Genomic DNA, 22428 nt, shown 5'->3' on the forward strand with positions numbered 1-22428 from the left:
AATTGTGTATCAGTCACGGGTGTGTCATGTCGTGGATAACGTGACAAAATTGTGTATCAGGCACGGGTGTGTCAAGTCGGGTATAATGTGTCAAAATTGTGTATCAGTCATGAATGTGTCAAGTCGGGTATAACGTGTCAAAATTGTGTATCAGTCATGAATGTGTCAAGTCGGGTATAACGTGTCAAAATTGTGTATCAGGCACGGGTGTGTCAAAGTCAGTATAACGTGTCAAAATTGTGTATCAGGCACGGGTGTGTCAAGTCAGGTATAACATATCAAAATTGTGTATTGGGCACGGGTGTGTATGTGTGTATGAGGTAAGAATGCGTCAAGCTTTTGTCTTGAAGTAAACGTTGATGAAAATTTGCATATTTATTTAGAAAATTGTAAAGTATTTATTGATTGTCATTTTTGTTTTACTTGTCTGTGACGTTTGTTTCTCCGAGGGGTTTGATAAGGTAACTGGGTGAATATAGGGTTATGTGTGTATATTTGGTTAGATTACAGCGAGGTCGATCCTTACTTTATGTGAGAGACCTGGGTGCCATACTTACCTGGAGTTCACACCTATATTATCTACTGTGTAAACAGAACAAGGACTGTCACTTGTCCTGTGATAAGTTTTGGAATTCATGCATATATAGAGTTAAATGAAACTTTTGAGTAGGAAGAAGGTGGGCATTTCCAAAGTGTTCTGTGATCATTTTTACCAAAACTTCACTACTAAAATGAACAGTCAATGAAAATTAGCCTGAATGTAGTGAGCAGTAAAACAGACTTGTTTAACAAACTGACTTGGTAATAGGACATTCGTAGTGTGAGGGTCAGAGGGACCATACCGTCCACTAGTACATCACCAGTTATATTAATACTTGTAGTGATAGGACAGTTGTCGTTTTCAGTGTGAGGGACCCTACTGTTGTAGTGATAGGACAGTTGTCGTTTTCAGTGTGAGGGACCCTACTGTTGTAGTGATAGGACAGTTGTCGTTTTCAGTGTGAGGGACCCTACTGTTGTAGTGATAGGACAGTTGTTGTTTTCAGTGTGAGGGACCCTACTTTTGTAGTGATAGGACAGTTGTCGTTTTCAGTGTGAGGGACCCTACTGTTGTAGTGATAGGACAGTTGTCGTTTTCAGTGTGAGGGACCCTACTGTTGTAGTGATAGAGTACAGTTGTCGTTTTCAGTGTGAGGGACCCTACTGTTGTAGTGATAGGACAGTTGTCGTTTTCAGTGTGAGGGACCCTGATAGGACAGTTGTCGTTTTCAGTGTGAGGGACCCTACTGTTGTAGTGATAGGACAGTTGTCGTTTTCAGTGTGGGGGACCCTGATAGGACAGTTGTCGTTTTCAGTGTGAGGGACCCTGATAGGACAGTTGTCGTTTTCAGTGTGAGGGACCCTACTGTTGTAGTGATAGGACAGTTGTCGTTTTCAGTGTGAGGGACCCTACTGTTGTAGTGATAGGACAGTTGTCGTTTTCAGTGTGAGGGACCCTACTGTTGTAGTGATAGAGTACAGTTGTCGTTTTCAGTGTGAGGGACCCTACTGTTGTAGTGATAGGACAGTTGTCGTTTTCAGTGTGAGGGACCCTGATAGGACAGTTGTCGTTTTCAGTGTGAGGGACCCTACTGTTGTAGTGATAGGACAGTTGTCGTTTTCAGTGTGGGGGACCCTCCTTAAGTTTAGCTTTGAGAGTTGAGGCTGAAGCCCAGCAATAAACATGTAGTTTTTGTTTAGATTATTGATGAGACTGAATTGATTATCCTCAGATCTAAACCTGTCAATTGTCAGTAATCAAGACAATGGACACGTGTGATGTGATTATATTTAATTAGGGCTGTATGCAGAATGTGTAGGTGCTTGTTGGGTACAATACAGTAATCGTTGATACGCATGAATAGACACGACATTGACAGCACTATGGATAGCTTGTTTAGGGTTGATGCAGTACAAGTTTTCAGTTCTAATTTTAGTTTTATTGTTTGTTTTTAGGTCTTTTATTAATGCTGATAAGAAGCATAAACATCTGTGTGAAAATGAGATTATATAAGTGATACTATTCTGACTATAGATATATGAGTGATACTATTCTGACTATAGATATATAAGTGATACTATTCTGACTACAGATATATAAGTGATACTATTCTGACTACAGATATATAAGTGATACTATTCTGACTACAGATATATAAGTGATACTATTCTGACTATAGATATATGAGTGATACTATTCTGACTATAGATATATAAGTGATACTATTCTGACTACAGATATATAAGTGATACTATTCTGACTACAGATATATAAGTGATACTATTCTGACTATAGATATATAAGTGATACTATTCTGACTACAGATATATAAGTGATACTATTCTGACTACAGATATATAAGTGATACTATTCTGACTATAGATATATAAGTGATACTATTCTGACTACAGATATATAAGTGATACTATTCTGACTACAGATATATAAGTGATACTATTCTGACTACAGATATAATATGAGTGATACTATTCTGACTACAGAAGTGATACTATTCTGACTACAGATATATAAGTGATACTATTCTGACTACAGATATATAAGTGATACTATTCTGACTACAGATATATAAGTGATATTATTCTGACTATAGATATATAAGTGATACTATTCTGACTACAGATATATAAGTGATACTATTCTGACTACAGATATAATATGAGTGATACTATTCTGACTACAGAAGTGATACTATTCTGACTACAGATATATAAGTGATACTATTCTGACTACAGATATATAAGTGATACTATTCTGACTACAGATATATAAGTGATACTATTCTGACTACAGATATAATATGAGTGATACTATTCTGACTACAGAAGTGATACTATTCTGACTACAGATATATAAGTGATACTATTCTGACTACATATATATAAGTGATACTATTCTGACTACAGATATATAAGTGATACTATTCTGATTACAGATATATAAGTGATACTATTCTGACTACAGATATATAAGTGATACTATTCTGACTACAGATATATTAGTGATACTATTCTGACTACAGATATATAAGTGATACTATTCTGACTATAGATATATAAGTGATACTATTCTGACTACAGATATATAAGTGATACTATTCTGACTATAGATATATAAGTGATACTATTCTGACTATAGATATATGAGTGATACTATTCTGACTACAGATATATAAGTGATACTATTCTGACTACAGATATATAAGTGATACTATTCTGACTACAGATATATAAGTGATACTATTCTGACTATATAAGTGATACTATTCTGACTACAGATATATAAGTGATACTATTCTGACTACAGATATATAAGTGATACTATTCTGACTATAGATATATAAGTGATACTATTCTGACTACAGATATATAAGTGATACTATTCTGACTATATAAGTGATACTATTCTGACTACAGATATATAAGTGATACTATTCTGACTACAGATATATAAGTGATACTATTCTGACTACAGATATATGAGTGATACTATTCTGACTACAGATATATAAGTGATACTATTCTGACTATATAAGTGATACTATTCTGACTACAGATATATAAGTGATACTATTCTGACTACAGATATATAAGTGATACTATTCTGACTACAGATATATAAGTGATACTATTCTGACTATAGATATATGAGTGATACTATTCTGACTACAGATATATAAGTGATACTATTCTGACTACAGATATATAAGTGATACTATTCTGACTATAGATATATGAGTGATACTATTCTGACTATAGATATATGAGTGATACTGTTCTGACTACAGAAGTGATACTATTCTGACTATAGATATATGAGTGATACTGTTCTGACTACAGAAGTGATACTATTCTGACTATAGATATATAAGTGATACTATTCTGACTACAGATATATAAGTGATACTATTCTGACTACAGAAGTGATACTATTCTGACTACAGAAGTGATACTATTCTGACTACAGAAGTGATACTATTCTGACTACAGATATATAAGTGATACATGACTACAGATATATAAGTGATACTATTCTGACTACAGATATATAAGTGATACTATTCTGACTACAGAAGTGATACTATTCTGACTACATATATATAAGTGATACTATTCTGACTACAGATATATTAGTGATACTATTCTGACTACATATATATAAGTGATACTATTCTGACTACAGATATATGAGTGATACTATTCTGACTACAGATATATAAGTGATACATGACTACAGATATATTAGTGATACTATTCTGACTACATATATATAAGTGATACTATTCTGACTACAGATATATGAGTGATACTATTCTGACTACATATATATCGGTAAGTGATACATGACTACAGATATATTAGTGATACTATTCTGACTACAGATATATAAGTGATACTATTCTGACTACAGATATATAAGTGATACTATTCTGACTACAGATATATGAGTGATACTATTCTGACTACAGATATATGAGTGATACTATTCTGACTACAGATATATAAGTAATACTATTCTGACTACAGACATATAAGTGATACTATTCTGACTACAGATATATAAGTGATACTATTAGATATATAAGTGATACTATTCTGACTATAGATATATAAGTGATACTATTCTGACTACATATATATAAGTGATACTATTCTGACTACAGATATATAAGTGATACTATTCTGACTACAGATATATAAGTGATACTATTCTGACTACAGAAGTGATACTATTCTGACTACATATATAATATGAGTGATACTATTCTGACTACAGATATATAAGTGATACTATTCTGACTACAGATATATTAGTGATACTATTCTGACTACAGATATATAAGTGATACTATTCTGACTACAGATATATAAGTGATACTATTCTGACTACAGATATATAAGTGATACTATTCTGACTATAGATATATAAGTGATACTATTCTGACTACAGATATATGAGTGATACTATTCTGACTACATATATATATAAATGATACTATTCTGACTATAGATACATAAGTGATACTATTCTGACTACAGATATATGAGTGATACTATTCTGACTACAGAAGTGATACTATTCTGACTACAGATATATAAGTGATACTATTCTGACTACAGATATATAATGATACTATTCTGACTATAGATATATAAGTGATACTATTCTGACTACAGATATATAAGTGATACTATTCTGACTACAGATATATAAGTGATACTATTCTGACTACAGATATATAAGTGATACTATTCTGACTACAGATATATAAGTGATACTATTCTGACTACAGATATATAAGTGATACTATTCTGACTACAGATATATGAGTGATACTATTCTGACTATAGATATATAAGTGATACTATTCTGACTACAGATATATGAGTGATACTATTCTGACTACAGATATATAAGTGATACTATTCTGACTACAGATATATAATGATACTATTCTGACTATACAGATATATAAGTGATACTATTCTGACTACAGATATATAATGATACTACTCTGACTACATATATATAAGTGATACTATTCTGACTACAGATATATAAGTGATACTATTCTGACTACATATATATATAAATGATACTATTCTGACTACAGATATATAAGTGATACTATTCTGACTACAGATATATAAGTGATACTATTCTGACTACAGATATATAAGTGATACTATTCTGACTATAGATATATAAGTGATACTATTCTGACTACAGATATATAAGTGATACTATTCTGACTACAGATATATTAGTGATACTATTCTGACTACAGATATATAAGTGATACTATTCTGACTACAGATATATAAGTGATACTATTCTGACTATAGATATATAAGTGATACTATTCTGACTACAGAAGTGATACTATTCTGACTACATATATAATATGAGTGATACTATTCTGACTACATATATATAAGTGATACTATTCTGACTACAGATATATAAGTGATACTATTCTGACTACAGATATATAAGTGATACTATTCTGACTACAGATATATAAGTGATACTATTCTGACTACAGAAGTGATACTATTCTGACTATAGATATATAAGTGATACTATTCTGACTACAGATATATAAGTGATACTGTTCTAACTACATATATATAAGTGATACTATTCTGACTACAGATATATAAGTGATACTATTCTGACTACAGATATATAAGTGATACTATTCTGACTACAGATATATAAGTGATACTATTCTGACTACAGATATATAAGTGATACTATTCTGACTACAGATATATAAGTGATACTATTCTGACTACAGATATATGAGTGATACTATTCTGACTATAGATATATAAGTGATACTATTCTGACTATAGATATATGAGTGATACTATTCTGACTATAGATATATAAGTGATACTATTCTGACTATAGATATATAAGTGATACTATTCTGATTACAGATATATAAGTGATACATGACTACAGATATATAAGTGATACTATTCTGACTACAGATATATAAGTGATACTATTCTGACTACAGAAGTGATACTATTCTGACTATAGATATATAAGTGATACTATTCTGACTACATATATATAAGTGATACTATTCTGACTACAGATATATAAGTGATACTATTCTGACTACAGATATATAAGTGATACTATTCTGACTACAGATATATAAGTGATACTATTCTGACTACAGATATATAAGTGATACTATTCTGACTACAGAAGTGATACTATTCTGACTACAGATATATAAGTGATACTATTCTGACTACATATATATAAGTGATACTATTCTGACTATAGATATATAAGTGATACTATTCTGACTACAGATATATAAGTGATACTATTCTGACTACAGATATATAAGTGATACTATTCTGACTACAGATATATAAGTGATACTATTCTGACTACATATATATAAGTGATACTATTCTGACTATAGATATATAAGTGATACTATTCTGACTACAGATATATAAGTGATACTATTCTGACTACAGATATATGAGTGATACTATTCTGACTACAGATATATAAGTGATACTATTCTGACTACAGATATCTAATTCTGACAACATATATATAAGTGATACTATTCTGACTACAGATATATGAGTGATACTATTCTGACTACAGATATATAAGTGATACTATTCTGACTACAGATATATAAGTGATACTATTCTGACTATATTTTCACATTCTATTTATAGTGTGTCTCGTGTTCAGTGCTATTTGCATGTGCAACTAGAACAAACAACACAAATGTGTAACCAGATATGAGTTTGGGTGATGTTAAGATTTACCAGGTGCTCGCTCTTGTCCGTATGCCTGGCTTAGGGTAGGGTTAGGGTTGGGTTATGGTTAGGGTTTAAGGGTTGGGTTAGGGTTAACCAGGAGGACAAATATTATCTCCTGCACCATATTGATTTTATGAGCCTTGGTAAGGACGATGAATGACCAGGTATGATTTTGACCAGGTCTGTGATGTTAATTGATACTTTTATTTGTTAAACATTCCTATAACACAGCTTCCTGTATACACTGTCTGGGCTATCTATCAATATTGACCTGGCTGGTAATAAAATGACTGCCGACCTAAAACTGGATAATTGATTGGTTTTGTTGACAATGTAGCTTACTAATGAATTGTTCAGTTGTTTGGGGATAGCCAAGTACAGTCCCCCTTGGTATCTATGGAAGGACTATGATCATGATGATAAGCCTTACAGCCTGTTTGTCTGTCCGTCCGACCATCCTCCCATACTCATGGTGTCAGGATAGACATGTAGCCACTTACACCAGTTCATCAAATCGGTTGTAATGAGAGTTGTCAGAGAGGAACGTTACGTCTTCTTTGTTAACTAATTAGCTATATATGTGTGTTAACTAATTAGCTATATATGGGTCGTAACTAATTAGCTATATATAGGTGGTAGCTAATTAGCTATATATGGGTGTTAACTAATTAGCTATATATGGGTGTTAACTAATTAGCTATATATGGGTGTTAACTAATTAGCTATATATGGGTGTTAACTAATTAGCTATATATGGGTGTTAACTAATTAGCTATATATAGGTGTTAACTAATTAGCTACATATGGGTGTTAACTAATTAGCTATATATGTGTGTTAACTAATTAGCTATATATGGGTGTTAACTAATTAGCTATATATGGGTGTTAGCTAATTAGCTATATATTAGCTATATATGGGTGTTAGCTAATTAGCTATATATGGGTGTTAACTAATTAGCTATATATGGGTAATTATAGCTATATATATAGGTGTCTCGGTAGCTGTTTTCGCTAATGTGCTGACAGTCGTCAGTGCAGTCAAGCGTGATCTTCACACCACTAATCCCCTAGAACGTGGGTTTGAGTCGCACTGCATGGCGGCAGGGGATGATGTCTATTGGGTTTGTTGTTACTTTACACGTTGGTTTTCCCCTTGGGTTTTCCCCCAACATTCAAAACAATATTTGTTCCCTGAGTGGCATCGTTAAAATAAAAGCTTATGATACAGAGCTTATGGTGCTTGTTAACCATTCAAATGACGATAAATACAGGTTATTTTTATTTCCATTTTCATATAGTCCAAGCCAACTTATCCGTATCATGGTAATTAATTTGTCCACTGTAGCTATAGGTTGTTGGTCACCTGCAGTCTTCAGTAAAACAGTTCCGTCTTTGGAACCAACAAAGGTACATTGTATTCAGCTAGTAAAATGGGAATGTTGATAGTAGATATATCTACCGATACATGATCCTTACATACAGAAGTTGTAAGAACATTTATGGTAGATGTACTAAATGTTGTTACATACAGATTTTTAGAACATCTATGGTAGATGTGCTATACATGTCGTTACGGTACATATAGATTTTCAGAACATTTAAAATAGATGTAACATGTCCTTGCATACAGATTTTTAGAACATTTACGGTAGATGTACTACATGTCCTTGAATACAGACTTTTAGAACATTTACGGTAGATGTACTACATGTCCTTGAATACAGATTTTTAGAACATTTACAGTAGATGTACTACATGTCCTTGAATACAGATTTTTAGAAAATTTACGGTAGATGTGCTACGTACATGTCGTTACATATAAAGAGTTTTAGAACATTTACTGTAGTTGTAACATGCATCTACAGTAGATGTACTACTCGGCCTTACATATTATACAGATTTTTAGAACATTTATGGTAGATGTACTACATATCGTTACATACACATTTTTAGAACACCTACATAAGGTGTACTATATGTCAGTATAGGTACAAAAGTATACATTTGTAAATGACTCATGCATTGTTTTCCTTGTCTGTGAGACATACCTGTATAACCAGTATTATAATGGTATGACGTTCTACCTCAGCAACATCTGGCCAGGTATGCTGTACCGATCGAGAGGCCCTTTAGGGAAAATGGACATTTCAATGCATTTAACACAGTTTTGAAAGTTCTCTGTACATCAGACAGAGAAGTTCAAAGGAATTGATTAATGACATTTTTATATAGATTTTGAATCTGTTCTCCAGTTATTGATTTCCCTGAGTACTCATTAGATTTTAAAGTAGCTTTGTCAGAGTAACACCTACAAATAGCATTATGAAATACTGACATCAAAATGTAAATCGGATGAAAACCTTGACATCTCCTCACATTGAATAGATGAATGATCACGAGATCAATTGTAGGTATGTATATTATGGTTAAAGGATGTGTGATAAGGACAGCTGAAAGTTTGTAGTTTGAGATCAGTTTGTGATATTGTGAATAGTAAATTTGATTACACTGTTTAACAGTTAAATTAACTATAGAAGTCAACCTTTGGAGTTCCTAAATAATATGAATTACAAATTTCCAATGGATCTTTTTCTGAGAAGTTTCCAAGTGAATGATGAACAATTGTTTTCTTAGCAGCGTTGACCTGATTATATATTGGTATGAAATTGTTAGATTTTGTATGGAATACTCCACCTGTTGAGACTGTGTTGTCATCGATGTTCTACAGGTAAGATGTTGTCATCGATGTTCTACAGGTAAGATGTTGTCATCGATGTTCTACAGGTAAGATGTTGTCATCGATGTTCTACAGGTAAGATGTTGTCATCGATGTTCTACAGGTAAGATGTTGTCATCGATGTTCTACAGGTAAGATAAATTCTGTAGCAATAATTCAAACATTTCAAAATCAGTCCATGTCAACAGTTATTGTATTATATAAGGTTTTATCAGCAAATATGTAAACTATCTGGAACAACAGTTTAAATGTCATACACACAAGGTCGATCAACATGATTTGGAATAGGTTGACCTTTGTTGACCTTTGGTCAACATGGGATTGTCATTGTTATTGTATCATGTACTTACGTTCTGAATAAGTCTTCAAATGTTGCATTGCTTTGTATACACCAGGTATTTCCCTTTTAGAGAAGGGGACTTCAAAATTTTCACCTCCATAAAAACTACAGAAAAGAACTGGTGTTTATATGTGTTCCTCATCCATGAACTTAATTAGTCAACTTTAAAATTTCCCATTCATGCAAATTTTTCAATCACTAGCTGAAAAACATATGAGCGATACAGGCCTACCTAGGCCTTTTGTTCTGTTTATTCTGTTATACTGGATTGAGTGACATGACAGCACAGTGTTACCTAATGTTGATACAAAATGTAAAAACTAAATTATCCCAACAAATATACCAAAGGTTATATACAAACTTTATGCTGACTTGGTTCAGTTTAAAACATTAATCAATGTTTTAGAGGAGTTTGTATTGATCTAGGTAGAATCAGATAAGTGTTGGTGTGATTGTTTACTTTGTAAATTCACATTTGAATGACTTTTGGCAGGTAACCAAGCGAGTCCAAATAAAGGCGAAACCCAGTAATATTAAAAAGGTAAAGTGGTTGTATTGGTGTTATCACGTAAATCATACTCTGGCAATTTCTCCTCCTATCTTAAGTGTGTATACTTTCTTCCCTTCTTTCCCCAAGTTTTTCTCCTGTATGGTTTGTAAGATATATGTATTTTCTGCAGCCTGAAATTTGCCTTTTCTTATGTTGTATGATTTCCAGGTGCTCTAAGCTTTGCTTGAATGGGATTTGTACCCCCCCCCCCCCGGCCCAATTTATGTAAAGTATATATAAAGACTGGTTTGAATAGGTTTACCGTGAAGGGTGAATAGGTTTACAGTGAAGGGTTAATAGGTTTACCGTGAAGGGTGAATAGGTTTACAGTGAAGGGTGAATAGGTTTACCGTGAAGGGTGAATAGGTTTACCGTGAAGGGTGAACAGGTTTACAGTGAAAGGTTAATAGGTTTACCGTGAAGGGTGAATGGGTTTACCGTGAAGGGTAAATAGGTTTACCGTGAAGGGTGAATAGGTTTACAGTGAAGGGTTCCGAAGTTAAGGTCAAGGACACTTTTACAATTACAGATATAGTGTCTAAACTTGTCAAACACTGACATTAATTGCTTAGGAGTGGGGACATTCATGCCTTATAGGGATTTTCTAGTTTTGTATATTGTACAATGTCAGGGGTACAGCAGCTTTGATAGATTGGCAATCAATCCTCCTTTTTCCAATGAGAATGCTATTGGTCTGGAATGGGTTCATGGTAGTAATTTTGGTGTTCAGCATTGATGTCTTAGAACTTTTAAAGGCTATGGTACTGATTAGGAAATGTGTATTCCCTGTGTAATGTTGTAATTTGTATTATGTATGAAATCCACAAATTCTGTTGTTTCTGCAATCTCTCTGTGTGTTTTTATAAATATTCTGTGTCGTTTGTATTCCATGTTTCACTTTGGTTACTTAATATCAAACAGTCATGTTGGCTTTTTTTGCTTTAACCTATCATATGTACGGTAAACCTCCGGTTAGTTCGAACAAAATTAAATAAATATTGTCGGTCCTGTTCGAACTGTTCGAAATTATATGCTGAGAAATTAAACCTAAGTTCGAACTATCCGAGTCTAAATCGTTAAAATGACGAACGTTCGAACTATCCGAGTCGACATCATGGCGGACTGTCAAGCCTGCAGGGTATACGTAGTTACTGTAGCTTGAACGTTAGCTGGCCACAAACAACTGTTGATACGAGATAATTCTATCATATTTTGCCGTTCATGATTATTGTCACAATTCTAGAATTGCTAACATGTAATCAATTATCAACTCTGCTGCCTCCATGTTACTGCCGCGATCAGGTGCATTGTAAAGGCCCGTAAACAGTACATGTGTATTGGCGGAAGATGTAGTATGCGGAGTAAACCGTGTATTGGCGGAAAATAAAATGCGGAATGTTGACTGAGATTGCGATGTGTACGTAATTTAAATATAACGTTATGATTTGTTATCGTTATGTTAATAATACACGAGGCGTATCGTATTCGAGGGTTATGGTTACTTTTTGTGAGAATTTGTTGGCCCTGAAAAGGGCCGTTTTATGCTGGCCCTAAAAAGGGCCGTTTTCACAGCGGCAAGCTACCAGTTCTTGGATATGTTTTTCAGCTTTTCATGAATCCGATCGTTGATTTTTTTGTTTGGAGACCCAAATTTCAGTATGCAGGGTACTTCTAGTCCCCCACATTTAAGTTGAGACCGCTTTCTGGTTCCGGTGATATGGCATGTGATTGTCCCCCTGTGTGCTAAAAAAAAATAGCACAACTGTGATATTTCCCTTGGTAAATGTCCAACAGTATGTTTGCCCTTCATAACTGCATTGTGTGTGTTCAGATCCTACTCAAGTTGTACTCTATATACACATATATAAGTGTGTGCATTTGAACACTGAATATTGTGTTTTCTGCTTGTATGACTGCACCAATCTCATCTCAGCCTGGTATTCTGTTATTGGAAAACACATTTATTACAATTTCAATGCAGCTGCCATGTTTTATAGATCATGGCTGCTGTCGCCATATTCATGTCATTAAGTGTCACCCCCCCTCCACTGATCACTTGTAGATTAATGCTGTTTATAGCCCTCGAAGGGTTTTGAGAAGCTATAACTTTTGTTCAGTATTATGACTGTTACAACACATAATCAGCTCTGGTGTATGACTACAGATCCACTTGATAATTAGGAATTACAAAATATTTTAACTGGTACATGGTGTAGTAAACAAAAAATTGTACAGAATCTTACTCATGCAAGAATCACGGTGTTTAACTCAAGCAAGACTCACAACGTTTAACTCCAGCAAGACTCACAAAGTTAAACTCGAGCAAGACTCACAACATTTAACTCAACCAAGACTCACAACATTTAACTCAAGCAAGACTCACAAAGTTAACTCAAGCAAGGCTCATAAAGTTAAATACTCCAGCAAGACTCACAAGGTTTAAATCAAGCAAGACTCACAACGTTTAACTCAAGCAAGACTCACAACGTTTAACTCAAGCAATACTCACAAAGTTAAACTCCAGCAAGTCGTCTCACAACATTTAACTCCAGCAAGACTGACAACATTTAACTCAAGCAAGACTCACAATGTTTAGCTCAAGCTAGACTCACAAGACAATTGACTTGAGAAAAGTTTAAAATGAAACGAATGTTTGTATGTTCGCGAATGAATATCAATTCCCCGGATATTTGAAAAGTGGAATAGTATTTGAATATTCGGTATGATATATTAACCCCCCTTTAGTCCTTTGACCTAGCTGAAACATGGAAAAATGTTTCATTTGGGTTTGGGAGCATTTCCAGCTAAATTCTGATAAATCTGAAGCAGAATGTAAATTCTGATAAATCAAAGGCAGAATGTAAATTCTGATAAATCTAAAGCAGAATGTAAATTCTGATAAATCTAAAGCAGATTGTAAATTCTGATAAATCTAAAGCAGAATGTAAATTCTGATAAATCAAAGGCAGAATGTAGGCTCAGCGGTTTTAACGTACAAAGGCACTACATCCCACATAGTAAATTGTCTCCATTGAGAGCAAATTGTCTCCATTGAGAGCAAATTGTCTCCATTGAGAGCAAATTGTCTCCATTGAGAGCGAATTGTCTCCATTGAGAGCAAATGGTCTCCATTGAGAGCGAATTGTCTCCATTGAGAGCGAATTGTCTCCATTGAGAGCGAATTGTCTCCATTGAGATTTTATCGGAAATATGTTTTCAAACGTCAGATTTTCGTTCCAATCCAGCATTCAGTTAAACATAAAAATACATGTATACTGCAACTATTTTGACATGAATAAGTTCCAATATGCATGAAGGATAAGATATATATACATGTACATTTTTCTAACGTCGTAAATAAGGTGCTATGCTGCTATCTTTCATCTCCGTAAAGTGTACTGTCAACATTTATTATGTTGTGCACCATTACTATAATGTATGTCAGTTTCATTAGAACGCTTTAATATCAGCAATAGCGACATACATGGTTTAAGCGTTCAACTGACAGATATAGATTTACCATGTCAGTTTGCGGTCATTTTATTTCAGGTTATTTAGCCAGTATTTGAATGTAACACATTAATGTACAGACCAAATTTAATGCACGTTAAATTTTGATTATTTCTTGGTCTTTTAACACAAATATTCTGTCTCTTGATATTGACAATACACAGGCACGTCAATTAGGTAGGTCAGCCATGTTGTCATCATAAGGTGAATTTGGCAAAGTCTACGAATGATGTTTTGACCACATTTTTACGATTATTAAAGGGAGCTTCTGACTTTAAAAATAAGTTCTGATCCAGTCTTCAGTTGTATATATCACTGTTAATTATCTAAAGCTTTTCGATCTTCTATCTTCAGTTGAGTAAATCAGAAATAATTACATTTTCGTAAGTGTCAACATTAACTCCCTAATATTCGAATAATGTTCGAATAATCCAAACGAATATGCGAATACCAAAATCTGGTATTTGTTTCAGCACTATCAGTGACCCACATACCGTAAATATTCGCGTATAGTGCGCACTTTTTTTCAAAAATTGACAAGTGAAAAAGACCACTGCGCACTATACGCAAGTACAAGCCTTTTCCCAGTCAGAATGGATGTGATTTGACAGAGATTTGTGATCGTTTCCTTTCACAGCAGGATTGATTTAATACTTATATATAACATATATAAAGCATTAAGAAAGTAATAGTTAACACATAATCAAAGAAATGAATAGTTATTTTAATGTTTAATTTCTTGAAATTGTGTATTTATCAGCAATTACGTGGATTTATCTAAGTCGATCGTGAGTCACATGTTCCGTACACATACGATCTCACTTGAGCATGTTCCCGTATTCAGGTCCAAAACGATGTATAACATCTCAATTAACATCAAACAAAACTTGAAATGATATAGCAGTACTTAATTATTTCATACTTCTAAATTAATCACCTTATAAATCCAGAATATTGCCAGAAACTGATAGGCTAACGTTCAACTTGTTTATTTACGGAAGCTGTACCAGCACGCATGCGCAATTAGGCTCGGCTCGGGTACACTAATGCCTTAATCTCGTGCAGCAGTCGCTGACCAACTGGCCTTATAAAATACGATATGACTGTGCAAACTACCAGGTTACTCTTATTTATCGTCTGCACTGTAGATTTATCCATTACACATGTTAATTCATTGATATAAAAGTTGTGACCAGCACGACGACTGCAGACTTGTTTCCGTACTGTATACAAAATGGCGGCCTGTGTTACATTACGTAGCAGTCAGCTTACTATTCAATCTTGTTATAATTGAGCTTAATTAGCTTTGTATGTTCGTGGAAAGATACCACAAGAGACCATACCTGCGTGAAAATCACAAGGTAATTGAGAGTAGGATTAATTATTTTGTTGGTACAAGAGCGTAGATGGGACCGCTACAATTTGCAAGCTGACTAGGCATGTGGCGGTATAATGTAAACAACCTGTCAATCCAATTTGTCAAATCTGACCGGCGATTCTAATTAAATGTGGTACATTGTAAATTAGCTTTCATAAGTTAAAAATTCCTATCATCTTATGCTTTAAAATTCATCTACCGCTCAGTTGAAAATTGAAAAACATTTTTTTTTTTTTTTTTTTTAAAATGAACCTCAAAAACGTACCTGCGCACTATACGCGAGTGCGCACTATACCCGAATATTTTGTTACTATACTATACACATGGTCAACAGAGTATTAGACTTCAGTAGTCAGGAATTAACGAGCTAATTAGTTAATCTCTTACTTTGTCATAATGACCTGTTAATATCCAGTGAAATATGTAGGATTATTTTACTATTTATATAGCGATTAAAAAACCTGGTCTTTAACTACATCTACATACAGCAGTAAAATAGGGTCATGTAATGTCAAATTGTAACTGGAAACTTAACATTCTTGTTCATAAAAGGGAAAACCCAGCTAATGTGAACTTAACTGCTGGATTTGTTTATCTTGTCAGCCTTGTCTGTCCGGTACCCAAATATTACATGACACATTATCTGTCTTGTCTGTCTGGTACCCTAATATTACATGACACATTGTCTGTCTTGTCTGTCCGGTACCCTAATATTGCATGATACGTTGTCTGTCCGGTACCCAAATATTACATGACACATTGTCTGTCTTGTCTGTCTGGTACCCTAATATTACATGATACGTTGTCTGTCTGGTACCCTAATATTACATGATACATTTTCTGTCTTAATTGTCTGTCCGGTACCCTAATATTACATAATATATTGTCTGTCTTGTCTGTCCGGTACCCTAATATTACATAATATATTGTCTGTCTTGTCTGTCCGGTACCCAAATATTACATGACACATTGTCTGTCTTGTCTGTCCGGTACCCTAATATTACATGATACGTTGTCTGTCTGGTACCCAAATATTACATAATATATTGTCTGTCTTGTCTGTCCGGTACCCTAATATTACATGATATTAATAGTCTGGTCATCAGGCTGCAAGACAGAAAGTTTATAATATATATAACTTTATAATATATATATAACTTTATTATAAGCTGCGGGTATTTCTGGCTAGGCGATTGGGTGCCGTAGATTGTGAGTTTGAGGCCGGTCAGGGCACGAGTCAAAAAGTTGTCTTCCTTCGTCATTTGTGTTGCTAAGTTATATATCTATTTATTAGCACAATGTATCATATACACTTTGTGTTGGTGATCCGAAGATATAGATTTGAATTTCCTGTCGTAGTTGTACCGAGAGAAATATATATAATATATGTACAATTCGTATCCTTGTATGTAAAATCTTATACTTATATGCTTGGCCTGATGTCATCTCCTTATATAGGCTTGGCCTGATGTCTTATACTTATATAGCCTTGGACTGATGTCCTATCCTTATATAGGCTTGGCCTGATGTAATCTCCTTATATAGGCTTGGCCTGATGTCTTATCCTTATATAGGCTTGGCCTGATGTCCTATCCTTAATAGGCTTGGCCTGACGTCATCACCTTATATAGGCTTGGCCTTATGTCTTATCCTTATAAAGGCTTGGCCTGATGTCCTATCCTTAATAGGCTTGGCCTGATGTCATCACCTTATATAGGCTTGGCCTGATGTCCTATCCTTATATAGGCGTCAACTTTTTCATTCAAACAACTTCTTCTCAATAACCAAGAGGCCGAGGGACTTGATATTGGGCCTGTAGCATGCTGGGGTGAAGGGCTACAAAGTTTGTTCAAATAAATGACCTTGACCTTCATTCAAGGTCATATGGGTCAAATAGGCTATAATCTTCAAACGACTTCTTCTCAATAGCCAAGAGGCCCAGGGACTTGATATTGGGTCTATAGCATGCTTTGGTGAAGGACTCCAAAGTTTGTTCAAATAAATAACCTTGACCTTCATTCAAGGTCACATGGGTCAAATAGGCTATAATCTTCAAACGACTTCTTCTCAATAACCAAGAGGCCCAGGGACTTGGTATTGGGTCTATAGCATGCTTTGGTGAAGGACTCCAAAGTTTGTTCAAATAAATGACCTTCATTCAAGGTCACTAAAGGTCACATTGTTCAAATAGGCTATAATCTTCAAACGACTTCTTCTCAATAACCAAGAGGTCAAGGAACCTGATATTGGGCCTGTAGCATGCTCGGGTGAAGGGCTACAAAGTTTGTTCAAATAAATGACCTTGACCTGCATTCAAGGTCACAGGGATGAAATCGGCTTAAATCTGTCAGCAATAATTTTGCGATAGCCAAGAGCATCCGAGACCTGATATTAGGCCAATTGAATGCTGGAATGAAGGACTAGAAATTTATTAATATGAATAAACCTAGCTTACTATGATATTTGAATAAAGAGGTAATCAGCATTGTATCTGTAGAAATGACCTCAGTCAACTTCAAAGTTGCTGTTGAGCCAGGTGAGCGATACAGGCCCATTGGGCCTCTTGTATAGGCTTGGCCTGATGTCCTATCCTTATATAGGCTTGGCCTGATGTCCTATCCTTATATAGGCTCGGTCTGATGTCCTATCCTTTTATAGGCTTGGCCTGATGTCCTATCCTTATATAGGCTCGGTCTGATGTCCTATCCTTTTATAGGCTTGGCCTGATGTCCTATTTTGTTTATAAATTGGCCTGATGTCATCTCCTTATATAGGCTTGGTCTGATGTCCTATTCTTATATAGACTTGGCCTGATGTCCTATTCTTATATATACTTGGCCTGATGTCCTATCCTTATATAGGCTCGGCCTGATGTCCTATCCTTTTATAGGCTTGGCCTGATGTCCTATTTTGTTTATAAATTGGCCTGATGTCATCTCCTTATATAGGCTTGGTCTGATGTCCTATTCTTATATAGACTTGGCCTGATGTCCTATTCTTATATAGACTTGGTCTGATGTCCTATCCTTATATAGACTTGGCCTGATGTCCTATCCTTATATAGGCTCGGTCTGATGTCCTATCCTTTTATAGGCTTGGCCTGATGTCCTATTTTGTTTATAAATTGGCCTGATGTCATCTCCTTATATAGGCTTGGCCTGATGTCCTATCGTTATATAGGCTTGGCCTGATGTCCTATCGTTATATATAGGCTTGGCCTGATGTCTTATACTTATATAGACTTGGCCTGATGCCCTATCCTTATATAGGCTTGGCCTGATGTCCTATCGTTATATAGGCTTGGCCTGATGTCCTATCGTTATATAGGCTTGGCCTGATGTCTTATACTTATATAGACTTGGCCTGATGTCCTATCCTTATATAGACTTGGCCTGATGTCCTATCCTTATATAGGCTTGGCCTGATGTCTTATCCTTTTATAGGCTTGGTCTGATACCCTTTCCTTTTGCATTTTCAAAAACATGGTTGAAAATAAAATGAATCCAGGCTGATTTGCCAGAATATTTATACTGTAATCAGAATAATTAACTTTTTAAAGTTTGTTAATAGTATTTAAGACTGTACGATTTTCCAGAAAGATTACATTGACCCTATGATAGCTGTGTTGATTTGACATACTCTAAATAATATCACTCTAGGCCATCTCACGAATCTCATTTTACCACAGCAATAGACACACAATCCACGGACACAGAGGAATGATGTCTATTGTTCTTTTGTGTCCAAATTTTACTTTGTATTCAAATAATCATTACCAGACAGACCCTTACTTGATAGCTAGACTATAGAATTAAAAAGGGACCCTTACCTGATAGACTTATGAACTAAAAAGGGACCCTTTAGAATTAAAAAGGGACCCCTACCTGAAAGACTTTAAAATTAAAAATGGACCCTTACCTGATAGACTTTAGAATTAAAAAGGGACACATACCTGATAGATTATAGAATTAAAAAGGTACTCAAACTTGATAGACTTTAGCATTACAAAAGACCCTTACTTATTAGATTTTAGCATGATATAAGTGACCTTTCCCAACAATTATAAATAAATGTGATACAACCATTTATACCAGATATAATGTAGTATTTCTCTGCCTTAAGATTTTATGTAGAGTTGCTCTATATCCAGAGATTGATTTCAATGCTAGATTAATAATCCATTCATAAGTTAATCTGATTTGTCAAAACATTGGCGTTTATCTCGGTCTGGGGGAAATTTTTATTGTGGAACAAGTTCTTAAGTGGAAGTTTTAGTATGAATAAGTGACCTAATTGTGGTGAAGTCTAGCTGTACTGGGACAGTGTAAACTAAACAATTCTGTATAATTATGGTGAGGCCTGGCTGTACTGGGATAGTGTAATATACAATTCTGTATAATTGTGGTGAAGCCTAGCTGTACTGGGATAGTGTAATATACAATTCTGTATAATTGTGGTGAAGCCTAGCTGTACTGGGATAGTGTAATATACAATTCTGTATAATTGTGGTGAAGCCTAGCTGTACTGGGATAGTGTAATATACAATTCTGTATAATTGTGGTGAAGCCTAGCTGTCCTGGGATAGTGTAAACTAAATATACAATTCTGTTTAATTGTGGTGAAGCCTTGCTGTCCTGGGATAGTGTAAACTAAATATAAAATTCTGTATAATTGTGGTGAAGCCTAGCCGTCCTGGGATAGTGTAAACTAAATATACAATTCTGTTTAATTGTGGTGAAGCCTAACTGTCCTGGGATAGTGCAAACTAAATATACAATTCTGTATAATTGGGGTGAGGCCTGGCTGTCCTGGGATAGTGTAAACTAAATATACAATTCTGTATAATTGTGGTGAAGCCTAGCTGTCCTGGGATAGTGTAAACTAAATATACAATTCTGTATAATTATGGTGAAGCCTAGCTGTTCTGGGATAGTGTAAACTAAATATACAATTCTGTATAATTGTGGTGAAGCCTGGCTGTCCTGGGATAGTGTAAACTAGATATACAATTCTGTATAATTATGGTGAAGCCTTGTTGTTCTTGGATAGTGTAAACTAAATATACAATTCTGTATAATTGTTGTGAAGCCTGCCTGTCCTGGGATAGTGTAAACTAAATATACAATTCTGTATAATTGTGGTGAAGCCTAGCCGTCCTGGGATAGTGTAAACTAAATATACAATTCTGTATAATTGTTGTGAAGCCTTGCTGTCCTGGGATAGTGTAAACTAAATATACAGTTTTGTATAATTGTGGTGAAGCCTAGCTGTCCTGGGATAGTGTAAACTAATTATACAATTCTGTATAATTGTGGTGAAGCCTAACTGTCCCAGAATAGTGTAAACTAAATATACAATTCTGTATAATTGTGGTGAAGCCTAACTGTCCTGGGATAGTATAAACTAGATATACAATTCTGTATAATTGTGGTGAAGCCTAACTGTCCCGGGATAGCGAGTGTAAACTAAATATACAATTCTGTATATTGTGGTGAGGCCTAACTGTCCTGGGATAGCGAGTGTAAACTAAATATACAATTCTGTATAATTGTGGTGAAGCCTAGCTTTCCTGGGATAGTGTAAACTAAACATACAGTTTTGTATAATTGTGGTGAAGCCTAACTGTCCTGGGATAGTGTAAACTAAATATACAATTCTGTATAATTGTGGTGAAGCCTAACTGTCCCGGGATAGCGAGTGTAAACTAAATATACAATTCTGTATAATTGTGGTGAAGCCTAGCTGTCCTGGGATAGTGTAAACTAAATATACAATTCTGTATAATTGTGGTAAAGCCTAGCTGTTCTTGGATAGTGTAAACTAAATATACAATTCTGTATAATTGTGGTGAAGCCTTGCTGTCCTGGGATAGTGTAAACTAAATATACAATTCTGTATAATTGTGGAAAAGCCTAGCCGTCCTGGGATAGTGTAAACTAAATATACAATTCTGTATAATTGTGGTGAAGCCTAGCTGTTCTTGGATAGTGTAAACTAAATATACAATTCTGTATAATTGTGGTAAAGCCTAGCCGTCCTGGGATAGTGTAAACTAAATATACAATTCTGTATAATTGTGGTGAAGCCTAACTGTCCCTGGATAGTGTAAACTAAATATACAATTCTGTATAATTGTGGTGAAGCCTGGCTGTCCTGGGATAGTGTAAACTAGATATACAATTCTGTATAATTATGGTGAAGCCTTGTTGTTCTTGGATAGTGTAAACTAAATATACAATTCTGTATAATTGTTGTGAAGCCTGGCTGTCCTGGGATAGTGTAAACTAAATATACAATTCTGTATAATTGTGGTGAAGCCTAGCCGTCCTGGGATAGTGTAAACTAAATATACAATTCTGTATAATTGTTGTGAAGCCTTGCTGTCCTGGGATAGTGTAAACTAAATATACAGTTTGTATAATTGTGGTGAAGCCTAGCTGTCCTGGGATAGTGTAAACTAATTATACAATTCTGTATAATTGTGGTGAAGCCTAACTGTCCCAGAATAGTGTAAACTAAATATACAATTCTGTATAATTGTGGTG

The 22428-nt window shown here is 34.6% G+C and overlaps 1 protein-coding gene across 13 annotated transcripts in view; it reads left to right on the forward strand.

The window, feature by feature from the left end:
* The window catches only part of LOC117333679 (RIMS-binding protein 2-like), a 323862-nt gene that overhangs the window by 13070 nt on the left and 288364 nt on the right, over positions 1–22428 (forward strand). For 12 of the 13 annotated variants that reach the window (XM_033893100.1, XM_033893088.1, XM_033893095.1 and 9 more), the window contains exon 3: positions 10939–10986. The exons of the other annotated variant lie outside the window; for it this stretch is intronic. In XM_033893100.1, coding sequence (XP_033748991.1) covers positions 10939–10986 — 48 coding nt within the window. The remainder of the gene's footprint in view (positions 1–10938; positions 10987–22428) is intronic. 13 annotated transcript variants of the gene reach the window in all.

The sequence above is a fragment of the Pecten maximus genome, chromosome 8 (assembly GCF_902652985.1).
Source record: "Pecten maximus chromosome 8, xPecMax1.1, whole genome shotgun sequence".
Lineage (NCBI taxonomy): Eukaryota > Metazoa > Mollusca > Bivalvia > Pectinida > Pectinidae > Pecten > Pecten maximus.